Genomic DNA, 12,688 nt, shown 5'->3' on the forward strand with positions numbered 1-12,688 from the left:
ATACTTGTGGGCGACAACAACGATTAGGGCGGGCACCTATATTCAATGGTAGACAGCTAGGGGTTACGGAGAAGTGAAGGTAGTGAAGATATTTAAACACAATGAACTAACTTGTGTTCGATACTTGTGGGCGACAACAACGATTAGGGCGGGCACCTATATTCAATGGTAGGCAGCTAGCTAGGGGTTACGGAGAAGTGAAGGTAGTGAAGATATTTAAACACAATGAACTAACTTGTGTTCGATACTTGTGGGTTGTTCGATACTTGTGGGCGACAACAACCATTAGGGCATTCAATGGTAGGCAGCTAGGGGTTACGGAGAAGGAAAGGTAGTGAAGATATTTTGAGTAATTTACATATAAAAGTTGGAAAATAATTCTCAACAAAACACTCAACTAATTGAGATATTCTATCATTTCAACAATGACACATTCGAGACTCTGAGAATAATACACGAAAGGAACGGCACCTGCTTAGAGCTTACCAGCCGCATGCAGTTGTCAAAATCCTTATCAGCAACAAGCCAAAGGGCAACATTTGTTACATAATTATCTCCTTCAGTATCAACAGAACCAGCATTATGAAACACATAATAACAAGCACCGTTGCACACTTCACCATTCCTCCATTCTTCTGACTCTTCTCTGCCTGCAGATGGCAAAACATCCCACCATCATCCCTTATCTTTTCACCAAAATCATCATTAAACCACCAATAATATGAAATGTTCGACTCATTTAGGTTGAGAAGTTTATAAACATTACTTTTACCTAAGAACTTATCAAATTATACGATGGGTTTTCTAAACCCATGCCTAGTTTTGAAAGAAAAAACTTAAATTGTTTTTTATTTTGGGAATTCGGCTCACATTTGATAATCATTTAGTTTTAGAAGTTTATAAACATTACTTTTACCTAAGAACTCATCTACTTTATACAATGGGTTTTCGAAACCTTTTATTTCGGAATTTGGCTATGAATTCTAATAATTTTTTAAGAGAGATAAAAATTATGGTAGAGAACGGTGAGGAAACAAATACAATTCTCAAAACTCTTGAACTATTTGATATCTCAGTTTTTGGATCACAAATGACAGTGATCTTTGAAAGAGAGAGAACCTTTTGAAGCTGCTTATAGCCCTCTTCAACTGAAGCAGCAACATTCTGAATATTGTGGTCAATTCTATCGACAATGGTACCCTGATAAAATCACAACGTTCATTAGTTGATTGTAAACCCAGATTGACAAACNAAAAAAAAAAAAAAAAAAAAAAAAAAAAAAAAAAAAAATGGTCTTTACCTGGTCTATAACAAGGGTTGAGAGATCCTTCATGATTTGGGCGAGTTCATTCACTGACTTCACAACCTACACATAATAAAAAGACTTATATTTATCACATTGTGAATAGTTCGTCTCGCAACTCCGATACAAGAACCTTCCATAACCTGTTTAATCTCTTTCTCCCTTCCCTGAATGTGCTGCGCATCCATTCCAAATGTCATCGTTTGGTGTTCATTGGTTCCCTGATCCCACACAGAAGTACCAATCAAGGAGAAGTGAGAGACAATGATATATTGTATCATAAAAACCACACCCAAAAGAATTATCAAATGGCAATATGCTATCCTAGCATCCAAAACAATATGACATTTAACTCAGGCATATGATTAACAAAACCAACCACTGAAGCAATATCCACTTATCAACATGGAACATCCAAAAAGATTTGACAGTAAAAAACATTTGGAGTTAAAAAAAATAACATGTTAATTTGTGCTTCGAGTTCTCAAAAATCATCCCTTGCATAAGAAAAGTTCAGACTTGAAATTCCCAGGTAACCAAAGAGATCAGCACATACAAATTCATCATATCGGTCATCATCCTGTAGAGTTCTGCTTCCATTCAAATTTATCTCCAAATCAATTCCATCATGCCCCTGCAATACAAAAGTAATCAAACCTCACTAAAAATAACACTGTTTCAATTGATGAGACTCCCGAAAGATTACTTACTATTGACCAAATTACAGATTTTACCAAGAAAAGTATAATCCTAGAATGATAGACGAATGAACAAATGAAATGAGAAGAGAGTTGTCATAACAGAAAAGAAGTTTCTTCATACTATATCTAACACATTTTTAATAGATTGGTGACAAGTACAAGAAAATTATAAGGTGGGAACAAAAAGATGAAACTCATTTTAAATACCCCAACTACCAAGCCAACTAATCAGATGAAATCTTCTTTTTTTCAGAAAGTTTTCATAGGTCCGTTTGAACACAGGGCACAAACCTCCTTTTGCTGCTGCAGATGTTTCAGATACATTGACTGTCTTCTACGAAGATCCATTGAAAGATTCTGAAGCTCTGTAGCAAGAGAACGCTGTTAAGAAAAGGAGTCAATCCATCACAAAAAGGAACAAATTGTTAAAAGACCCTGAAAACCAGAATCAAGAAACACTCTCAGGGAGGTGAAAAGTCTATAGGAACTTCATACATTAGTTTCCCGGTGGCACAAAAAAGGTCCAACGACAAAGAACAACAGATAGAAAAAACGCAATAACAGAAAGCAATTACTAAAAGACCAACTATGACTCAGATACAAAGTCGGATCATTCATAGTATTAAGCAAAAAAAATTAGTGAGAATCAAGCATACCTGTACATTTTTTCTGATGCTAATATCCTCTGAAGACCCAGTACTAGAAATTTTCTTCAACCTCTTCTCAGAGGCTTTCAAAAGATTGGTAATTTCTTGCGTAAGCGCCTCAATCGTATTCTGATCTTCTTTGCCATCAGCAAAAGAAGGCATTAAAGCTTTAGAATGAGCTTTGACTAACTCTGCCATCTTCCTACGAATTTGGTGTATATTAACAGTTATTTCTTCAGAATCATCCACCCAAGCTGGAGGCAGACCCACCATCAATGCATCACTGCTGCACCTCAGATACAATATTACAGTCAGGAGAGTACGAGTTAATATTTTGCTAAATTACTCAGACAGAAACCTTCAAATTCTAAGCAGATCCATTGTAAGTTAAAAGTTAAACCTCCCTATGATCATCAACCATTTGAAATGTGTGCCTTCAATGCTCAGTACCGGACATTTTGGTAAACTTAATTCATTAACCTTCACTATCCGAGTCTTGACACCATTCACTCAGTTAATTAATGAAATATTGTCAAGAAACCTATATTGGCATTTCCTGCTGAGGTATGATTTTGTCAAGCAGTTCGAAGAATTACAATTCTTCAACTCCAAGTAGGTATGGGGGGCGGGGTGGCAAGAATGCGTTGATGATGTCTTCTTATCTGCTCTTCAAAATTTCACCAGAACTACTCTAGAAAAAGGAAGTCACAAATACGCGTTTGATGCAAGAAAACTTCACTGACGCAAATAAGAAAAATCTTTTAATTGAATGTCAGAGTAGAAGTTCAATTTTCCATCCAGATACTCCACATCGCTAAGAAAATAATTCAGCACAAGCAATTTATGCACTTACTAGACCAAATTTAATAAAAGAAAAATGCAAAAGAACTTTGGAAGAAAAGCTAGAACAAAAAAAAAGACTCTATACCTCGAAGGTCCTGGATCTTCTGTGCTAAGAGGAGCGTAATCTGAAGAGCGCTTTGAACGAAGAAGAGACGAACTCACCATCTCAATAACCGGTCCGCTCGAACCAGCTGCCGAGGAAGATAAAGGCGCACGGACGCTCTTCACGGCGTCCCTGTGCCTTCTAAACTGTGCAGTTCGATTCCTCGTCGCCATAGANAAAAAAAAAAAAAAAAAAAAAAAAAAAAAAAAAAAAAAAAAAAAACAAGAAATCAGTGAGTAGAGAGTTCAAGAATGATCAGAATCGAAAAACTCGAGTCAGTTCCTGCGTAAAAATGAAATGAATTGAAGAATTCAATGTTCGAATCGAACATTGAACAACTCCCCCCGGAATGAAGAAATTTCGCGGAGGTTTTACACGTTAACCTTCGCCGGAAGTAAACAGATCAGGATTCAGGCGGGCCTTGTTGGATCCTGAATGGGCTCTCATATTGGGCTTATGGCCCTTGGATCTTTTTTTTACCTTGGTTTATTTTTAATTTTAAAAAAATATTTTAAATATGGATATTTTAACACGTGGGAAATTTCTAGTAATATTTCTAGTAATTTTAAGAACCTCCGAGGGTAAAACGGGAATAAAAGTCCTAATCCAGAACCGTCGGTCCCTGGTTGTTGAGAGAGTAGTTCTACGATAAAACGCGGGAGTTCTTCGTTGGTCATCTAAGAGTCAGAAATCGAAACTCCTAAATCGCGAGCTAATTTTTCTTCCCGGTTTAATTTCTTCTTCATTTCTTCGAAACCGACCAACGTAGTGCCGCTTAAGAGCTTTCCGCGAAGGGGCGCTGAATAATTCATCGAAGTTTCGAACGGATTCGCCCCCCTGAATTGAATACGCGTTGGGGTTTGTTTTGTGTTTGTTTAATCTGAGAATGGAAAGTGAAGCTTATCGATATGGTCTCTCTGCTGCTGCTGTTTCTTCGAGAGGCTCCAAATCCCAGTCGCGTGAGTCATTTCTCGATCTTAATCTACTGATGATACGTGTTTAGTTTAGTTTTTTTTTTTGGGGAGTTTTGCTTTGTGAGTTTTTGTTTAAACGATTTCTGTTTGGTTTTATAGATTTTGATTTTGATTACGAGGAGGTGGATGAGGATGTTGATGATTTGAATTCGGAATATTCTTGTCCGTTTTGTTCGGAGGAATTTGATTTGGTTGAGCTATGCTGCCATATTGATGATGAGCATCCTTTAGAAGCCAACTTTGGGGTAAGGAAATCGCTAATTTGTCTTTGGTTAAAAGCTTTTTAAGTTTAAAACGGCTTTATTCGGCAGTTTCAGTAGGAGATTAGAGAATATTTCCATTGATATACGGTATTGTCTCTTCGATCACTCCATGGTTGAGGCAAATTTTAGCGTGTCTGTCTGTTTAGCGTCGTTCCAGTGGAGTAACCTTACTTGGTAACAGCTCCCAAAACAGTAGACTGCAGTCAGTTCTTACGGAATGCTTGTTTGTCTTCCTTGAGTAACTATGAACTTCTAGTTCAAGGCATAATCTTGTCGACTGTTAACGTTAAGTGTTTTGATCTTCTTATGCAATTTTTTTTTTCCCTTCATTTTAAGCTTTTGTTGGAAGCTCGTTTCTTGAATGAGAAGTCCTTTTCTGATCGATCCTCTTATTCACTGTTTATAGAATTTATCATCATCTTTCAAGTATATTGTGACCCACTTACTAATATGAGAAGTGTTAGGAATCACGAACCTCTACAATGGTATGATATTATCGACTTTGGGCATAAGCTCTCATGGTTTTGCTTTTAGTTTCCAAAAGGTCTCATTTCAATGGAGACAGTGTTCCTTACTTATAAACTCACAATCTTCCTCTTAATTAGCCACGGGGGACTACTCCTTGAAATAATTTTCAACAAGACTGTTGCTTCAAGTATTATTCTATTGGACTTGACCTGGATAATTATATTGATATGGTTGACTTTAGCTTGGATACTTGGTGGTATTTTGCTTATTTTTTTCAAACCCGAGTACACTCGGTTGAAAATCATACTTGCGTGCTTGTCTTGCCTCAGGTTAAGAATGTTTGTCTATGGTTATTATGTGTGAGATCCCACGTCGGTTGGAGAGGGGAACAAAAACATTCTTTAAAGGATATGGAAACCTCTTCCTAGCTCATGCGTTTTAAAAATTTTGAGGGTAAGTCCGAAAGGGAAAGCCCAAAGAGGACAATATCTGCTAGTGGTGGACTTAGGCCATTACATTATGTTAGCACCAGTGACGGAAGTGTATAAATCTTTTTGGGGACTAGATTTTCTGCTAGCTTTTGTTATCCTCTTTTCTTTTCTTAANTTTTTTTTTTTTTTTTTTTTTTTTTTTTTTTTTTTTTTTTTTTTTTTTTGTGCATTATGCTTTTGTTATCTTTCTGTATCCTCTTTTGGAAGTAAAGATTCTCTATTGGTATCTACTTGAAGTTAGTTTTTGTCTTGTTTTTGCTTTTTCAAGAGGTTGGTTTTCATTTCTTTTCAGATATGCCCTATTTGCTCTTCAAGCGTGGGAGAGAATATGGTTGGACATATAATGATGCAGCATGGAGATATATTTAATATATCCTTTTCTTTCATTCTTTAAATATCGTTGTGTTTCCCCAATTTCGTAAATCTTTCAACTGTTCTTCCGGAGTATTTTATTCTGTTTCTTGCTTATATCCAAGGCATACTTGAATCTATGAACTCAATTCCTTAACATATGGTTACAGTCAACAAAGATTGAAATTCCATAAAGACGATTTTCCTCAAAGTCTTTCTTTTGAGAGAAAAGAGTTACAAGATGATCGTGTAAGAATTCTTTCCGGGTTTTCGTCTCTGCATTCGACCTCCAAGATGGCACCTGATCCATTATTATCATTTTTATGCAATGCACCTGTCGCTAATGAGTCCAAAACTGTTCAGCCCGTGCCTTCAAGTAAAGAAAAATTGAAGGAAAGTGATGCAGACGATACATTATCCGAAAGGTAAGACAGAAATATACTTCTAGTTGCCTAGTTATATGACTCGAAAATTATGCACTTTTTGCATTGCATCTGTTTCACCATAGTTATGTTTTTTTTACTGATTCTTTGGCATGCATTCTGGTTTGGTATTTGAAATTTATTCTTGGAGATATCAGATATGTTTTGCTTCTTCCTATGAGCTTAGATAACCTTGAGTTTCTGTCCTGAGCGACTGCGTGTGACGATATGTTTACAGCTATTATAAATGTCTCACAATATCAATTCATTGGTGTTACATAGCTTATATCTTTTCTACAATGCGCGGAAAATTTGATGAGGCCCGGAATGGTACTTGCATCACTAGAATATAGTATAAATAAAATTCATTGATATGTAGGATTTAAAGTCCATCAAAGTTCCTTCTAAGAACAACGTGTTTTTGGACGATTATAGTGATAGTGCCTAGGATTATATTTAGTTGGGTTATAATAGAATGTAGAAGTTTGATATTTGTAGCATAATAGTGTGAGATCCCATGTCGGTTGAAGAGGGGAACAAAACTTTTTTTATAAGGGTGTGAAAACATCTTCCTAGCAGACGCGTTTTAAAAATTGCAAGGCTATGACGATACGTAACAGGCCGAAGTAGACAATATCTACTAGCGGTGGGTTTGGGCTGTTACAAATGGTATCAGAGCTAAGCACTGAGTGGTGTGCCAGCGAGGACGTTATGCCCCGAAGGGACTGGATTGTGAGATCCCACATCGATTGGAGAGGGGAACAAATGTCGACAAGGACGTTGGGCCCCGAAGGGGGGGTGGATTGTGAGATCCCACATCGGTTGGAGAGGAGAATGAAACATTCTTTATAAGGGTGTGGAAATCTCTCCCTAGCATACGCGTTTTAAAAGCCGTAAGGCTGACGGCGATATGTAACGGGCCGAAGCAGACTATGTTTGCTAGCGATGGGCTTGGACTGTTACAAATAGTATCTGTCCGTCAATGTTTTTCATGTCGGGGGCGTTTTTTTTGGACAAAAGTGTACTCTTTTATTCTGGGAGGTGAATGTCAGATGAGATCATTCTCTATCTAAATGCATAGCCAGGGCCTACTGTGCAGTTCTATTTCAGTTTTCATTTTCCTTCCAGGATCATACTGTGGTCGATCAATTTCATGCCTTTGCATTTGGATCCATTTACCAAATGGCCTTAAATTTCTCTGCACTTCTCATGTTGGTCGAGTTATTTTTGCTTTCCCCCACTGCCTTAGCAATCCTAGCAAGTCTATAACTTCTGTAATGGAGGTACCCATATCCCATAATTCAATTCCTAATAAGATTAAGTATGTGCATGTGCAGGGACGTTCATTTATCTTCCTTACCTGACACGAAGCAAGAAGAGAAGACTCGGAGATGCGACTTCGTACAGGGGTTAGTTCTCTCTGTCATCTTAGGCGACGATTTATAATATTGAGCACGAATACAGAAGAGGGAAGTTGTATCAAAATTGTAGTGTTTTTATTCCAATGATCATATTACCCTTTGTGAATTAGTAAAATATAGTTAGAAAGGGTAAGCATGATCCAAGTTGTTTTCCTGTTTATGGAATTATAGTTAGCTTCGTGGTGTTCTTCAATAAAAAGTTGGTAAATTGGCAGTCAAGATGAGTAAGCCTGCATAGAAAAGGTAGGATCAAAATTCAACCAGACAAGCATCTAATGCCAACCATCATTGAATTGTTCATCAAGTAGGAGGTTTATATCTTCATACTACACGTTACCAAAAACATAAAAGAGAGAATCCCTCCAACGACATTTCAAAATTGGTCGGTCTTGTTATTAATGGTTAGATGTGGATTAAGAAATCTACATTGATGCACGTGACCGGCAAAATGTAACAATTTGAATGTTGATGTGATACTCTTATATTACCTTTGATGCCTAATTTAATTGAATGAGGTAAGATGTGAGCATCAATATTAGCATTAGAGTGGACTTACTCATTCTAGTCGAAACATGTTTATAGGTCATAGGATGACTTAGAAATTTGGATCAATTCGTGTATCTGTTTTTTCTCAACTTAGGTCATGGGTATGTGTATTAAACACCCTTCAGCCAAGAAGGCCCACCTCGATCTCGACTAAGGTGGGCCCACATGTACTTTGGTTTGTGGCTCTTCTTGAATAATTTATTAAAAAATAATGAGTTATAGATTTAAAATCATGTTAAAAAATAAATTCTGGTGAAGCGTGACATATTTTTAAGTTAAGAACATATTAAATACAAATTGAGATTACAACATCTAAACTAATAATTTAACCCTTAAATAAAGTGTAATTTAAAAGGAGTGGTTGTCGAGGGGGCGGCTTACGAAGCAAAAGCAAACGAAATCAAAATGGAATTGAATTTGCTAGCATCACATTGATCCATTTGCGGCGAATCGTCTCGTCGGGCCGCAACCGGGCGAGGCTTTTTCGGCACCACGGTGATGACGACGACGAAGAAACCAAAGGGCCCATAAATTTTATTTTTCAGTTTTTCCTCGCGATTTCTGATCCACATATGAATATCCCTCAGTTTCGTGTACGATTCAACTTTCCCATGTCTCAACCGATTCCTATTTCTTCTCTGTTTCCGATTGCTGCCCTCCTAATCGAATAGAATAGCCTCGGCATCAATCGGCTTGACTTTCCTCTCTCCTTGTTCTGGCCATGCGACTCTGGTTTTCCAAGATCTGCCTCTCGAAAGAGGGTTCTTTTGGTGATTCTTGCGCTCAAATCATTATTTATTTTTCTGGCTATTTGATTCAACACTGCCATGGCTACCAATTCTCATGCCCCTACTCCGAGAGGTCTTCTCTGTAATGCGGGAGCTGGTGCTGCTGCTGGTAATTGCATCTCTTTAATCTCCGTTTGCGGATCCATTTTCTTGTCGATTGGATGATAATCAAAAGCATCGCACCGTGTTCCTTTGGGTGTAAATTTGTGGCATATGAAGCTGAAAGATTTATTTGCTTGAGATTTGTATCTGTTTGTTGCGCTTGTTTGTATGATTCAAAAGGGAGGGGTGGGTTAGGCATTTGATTTCTGTCTCTCGATTAGCTTGAGAACTTGAACTGTATTCTTGAATTACGTTATAGGAGTTCTTGCTGCTACGTTTGTGTGCCCTTTAGATGTTATCAAGACCAGATTTCAGGTTCATGGACTGCCAAACATCGGGAAAGGTATGGCGTTTCTTTTTGTTTACTGATTGCAACAATTGGGCTACACTATGTTTTGCTTCTATTTGCCCATATCTATGAACATTGCAAATGTGAGTTGCATTACTATCTTAGCTATTGTGGGTTGATTGGAGGGTTTGTATCACAATTGAAGTGCTATTTATGATGTTTTCCTGATGATTTTGTTCTGTTCTATCTATTCAGGGAGTCTTATAGTTGGTAGTCTGCAACAAATTTTTCATAAGGAGGGGCTACGTGGAATGTATAGAGGACTCGCACCGACCGTGCTTGCATTGCTTCCTAACTGGGCTGTAAGTCGCGAGTCATGTTTATATCCCATAAAGTTTGTGTACTTGAATCTCATCAAGTTGGGGCTGTAAAACAGTGTTAGCCACCTAATGTTAGCTACTGTGCTTGCATAACTTCCTTAGTGTAGAAACTTGACACAAGAAATACCTCAGTGTTTTGATTGTAATAACATGGTTTTTTTGTATTTGCTTAAGAATAATGTAGCTATTTTTCTTTTGTATGACACAATATCTGCCTATGGCAGGTCTATTTCACAATCTATGGGCAGCTCAAAAGCTTTCTTCGTTCGGATGGTTAGTTTTATCGTCCTTTTCTCTTTGTTTTCTTCTTCTTTTTTTTTCCTTCCCGTTAAGAACTTTATTTTTCATTGATGTTCTCATGGTATATGTGCAGTTGAAAATCATCAGCTTTCAATAGGTGCTAATATGATGGCTGCTTCTGGAGCTGGAGCTGCTACAACTATTGCAACGAATCCTCTATGGGTTGTTAAGACCAGGCTTCAGGTGAGGGTTGCAATCTCGCGTTCGTTTTTTCGTTTCTTTGAGGAAATCTCGCGTTCTTTATTAACTTTATATTCTCATCTATGAGAGGGTACATCTGGAACTTTAATCCGAACTCCTGGACACTGATTTTCTTAGACCCTTAGCCCATAGAGAAACCTGAAAGAGAGCGTACTCAGATCGTGCTAATTTCCCGATCCCAAGCCTGTCTTCTAGCAAGGGACGGTATCATACTAAAAAAAGAATGAAACCCATCATGAAAGTTCAACCCTTGCTCCTTGAATATGTGGCCTGAGGGAGAGCATTTGTTACATTTTGGAAGAACAAAAAGACATCCAAAGGCTTGAAAGGAGTATTTCCGAACCAATCTAGGAAATGCTTAACTTCCGTTCCTTCAAATTATTACCATGAATTTATCTTCATGGACCAAAAGACTTTGAGGGTGAAACACTAAGATCGAAGTGATGATTGAGGTCTCCTCTATTGTGGCATGGGATCCATCTTTGTGGATTGATAGCTATGGAACCTTCTTCAGTTTTATGCAATGATGTTGATTTTCCAGTTTGCACTTAGCCAAGAAAAGTTATTAAATCTCTCCAACTGCTATCTTGCCTTAAAATGTGACATGTGAACCTTATGACCATAGACATGGACTAATCGAAACGTTTTGTCTTATATTCTTTAGACGCAGGGAATGAAATCTGGTGTGCTACCATATAGAAATACAGTGTCTGCCTTGAGGAGAATAGCCTCTGAAGAAGGCATTCGTGGATTGTACAGGTTTGCTCTTTCTTATCATGTAGCTATTCTGGTCTATGTATTTTATATGGAGAAGTTCGTGGATTATAAGGATTCTTTGCTCGACTCCAACACTCGGTACCATGTTCTACAGTGGTCTTGTTCCTGCTTTGGCCGGTGTAAGTCACGTCGCCATACAGTTTCCAACATACGAAAAAATAAAAAGTTATTTGGCTAGAAGAGGTAACTGTTTAATACCCCATCTGATGTCTTCCCCATAAAAACGTTACGAAAAAGCTCGTATTAACTTATTATAGTATCACAGACAATACGACGACGGACAAACTCAGCGCACGTGATGTCGCGGTAGCCTCATCTGTCTCCAAGATATTTGCTTCCACATTGACTTATCCACATGAGGTAGGATCCAAATCGAGTGCATATAATTTTTACCTTCAAATGCCCTGTGAATCATTTATATTGGTGTATATATTATAATCTCAACTTTCATGTATCTGAACTAAGTCCTGTTTTATGTCTTATGTTCATTGTTCATATCAAAAACCTTGACCTTCTAAAAGAAGGTCGTTACTTAGGATTTGGTAACTCAAAGCATTTCAGTTTCTTTGATATAAACTCAACCTAGTTCGACTCACATTTTACATCCATGATCCGATTGTCTGTCCAGAAAAATCATATGACATTGCACTCTCCTCTTGCAGGTTGTACGTTCCAGGCTTCAGGAACAAGGGTTTCACTCTGAGAAGCGTTATTCTGGCGTAACCGATTGCGTAAAGAAAGTATTTCAGCAAGATGGACTCCCCGGCTTCTATCGAGGGTGCGCAACCAACCTTATCAGGACGACCCCGGCTGCTGCCATCACATTTACCAGCTTTGAAATGATTCACCGCTTTCTTGTCAACTTATTTCCTCCTGATCCACATCCACACACATTATGAAGACGAGTAACGTTCACTCAACATTGCACAAACTAATCAACACAATTCATTGGGTACACTAATTGCCCCCCCAGTAGTTTGTAGCAACTCAACACAGTCTTTGCCTCAGTAAAGCTTCAATGTTGTCAAGTGTCCTTTCGGTTGCGAGGTAGTTAGGTCATTTTTTTCCATTAAAATGTGATGTCGAGGACGATGAAAATGACGATAGTGTGATACATTTTTTGTTTCCTAGTTTATTTTGATTGGATATACCATCTATGCCTTTGGAAATTGTTTGACTCGAGGCATGCTGAAATATGAGTTCTTGATAGTTTTAGCATCTTTTGAGATTCACATCTCTAAACAGATTTTTATGGCATCTTGTAAAGCTTGAATATGCAGCCAATTTAACTAGGAAAACTAGATTTGACTGATGAACT

General features: G+C 37.8%; 3 protein-coding genes across 4 annotated transcripts; 2 read left to right on the forward strand and 1 right to left on the reverse strand.

Moving 5' to 3' along the window:
- Nucleotides 1-378: 378 nt before the first annotated feature.
- Nucleotides 379-4,032, reverse strand: LOC111807279 (syntaxin-42-like). 2 transcript variants are annotated; one of them, XM_023692938.1, is made up of 8 exons: nt 3,580-4,032; nt 2,661-2,934; nt 2,296-2,385; nt 1,860-1,937; nt 1,447-1,524; nt 1,301-1,366; nt 1,120-1,200; nt 379-650 (listed from the first exon to the last, which is right to left on the reverse strand). In XM_023692938.1, the coding sequence occupies exons 1-8, from the start codon at nt 3,768-3,770 to the stop codon at nt 543-545; spliced, it is 966 nt and encodes a 321-aa protein (XP_023548706.1). In that variant the 5' UTR covers nt 3,771-4,032; the 3' UTR covers nt 379-542. The 2 variants fall into 2 exon arrangements, with proteins under 2 accessions (XP_023548706.1, XP_023548705.1); XM_023692937.1 differs by having other exon boundaries at nt 382-650; nt 2,661-2,937; nt 3,580-4,029.
- Nucleotides 4,033-4,227: 195 nt separating this feature from the next.
- LOC111807280 (protein DEHYDRATION-INDUCED 19-like) lies at nt 4,228-8,206 on the forward strand. The gene is made up of 5 exons (XM_023692939.1): nt 4,228-4,556; nt 4,671-4,816; nt 6,086-6,163; nt 6,313-6,569; nt 7,904-8,206. The coding sequence occupies exons 1-5, from the start codon at nt 4,484-4,486 to the stop codon at nt 8,010-8,012; spliced, it is 663 nt and encodes a 220-aa protein (XP_023548707.1). The 5' UTR covers nt 4,228-4,483; the 3' UTR covers nt 8,013-8,206.
- A 696-nt stretch (nt 8,207-8,902) lies between these two features.
- LOC111807692 (nicotinamide adenine dinucleotide transporter 1, chloroplastic-like) lies at nt 8,903-12,588 on the forward strand. The gene is made up of 9 exons (XM_023693522.1): nt 8,903-9,430; nt 9,683-9,766; nt 9,968-10,074; nt 10,317-10,365; nt 10,466-10,575; nt 11,258-11,352; nt 11,465-11,553; nt 11,636-11,730; nt 12,033-12,588. Exons 1-9 carry the CDS (start codon nt 9,361-9,363, stop codon nt 12,267-12,269), a joined length of 936 nt encoding a protein of 311 aa, XP_023549290.1. The 5' UTR covers nt 8,903-9,360; the 3' UTR covers nt 12,270-12,588.
- The last annotated feature ends 100 nt before the right edge of the window (nt 12,589-12,688 follow it).

The sequence above is a fragment of the Cucurbita pepo genome, chromosome LG12, assembly GCF_002806865.2.
Source record: "Cucurbita pepo subsp. pepo cultivar mu-cu-16 chromosome LG12, ASM280686v2, whole genome shotgun sequence".
NCBI classification, from domain to species: domain Eukaryota; kingdom Viridiplantae; phylum Streptophyta; class Magnoliopsida; order Cucurbitales; family Cucurbitaceae; genus Cucurbita; species Cucurbita pepo.

Bases quoted from the DNA above. Each gene is read 5' to 3' on its own strand.
- LOC111807279 (XM_023692937.1), bottom strand. From the start codon at position 3,770: ATGGCGACGAGGAATCGAACTGCACAGTTTAGAAGGCACAGGGACGCC. The intron at 2,938-3,579 runs GTATAGAGTCTT...TCTGAGGTGCAG, and splicing joins GAAGATCCAGGACCTTCGAG to CAGTGATGCATTGATGGTGG. The intron at 1,525-1,859 runs GTATGTGCTGAT...GTGTGGGATCAG, and splicing joins ATGACCGATATGATGAATTT to GGAACCAATGAACACCAAAC.
- LOC111807280 (XM_023692939.1), top strand. From the start codon at position 4,484: ATGGAAAGTGAAGCTTATCGATATGGTCTCTCTGCTGCTGCTGTTTCT. The intron at 4,557-4,670 runs GTGAGTCATTTC...TTGGTTTTATAG, and splicing joins AGGCTCCAAATCCCAGTCGC to ATTTTGATTTTGATTACGAG. The intron at 6,164-6,312 runs ATATCCTTTTCT...ACATATGGTTAC, and splicing joins AGCATGGAGATATATTTAAT to AGTCAACAAAGATTGAAATT.
- LOC111807692 (XM_023693522.1), top strand. From the start codon at position 9,361: ATGGCTACCAATTCTCATGCCCCTACTCCGAGAGGTCTTCTCTGTAAT. The intron at 9,431-9,682 runs GTAATTGCATCT...ATTACGTTATAG, and splicing joins GGGAGCTGGTGCTGCTGCTG to GAGTTCTTGCTGCTACGTTT. The intron at 9,767-9,967 runs GTATGGCGTTTC...CTATCTATTCAG, and splicing joins ACTGCCAAACATCGGGAAAG to GGAGTCTTATAGTTGGTAGT.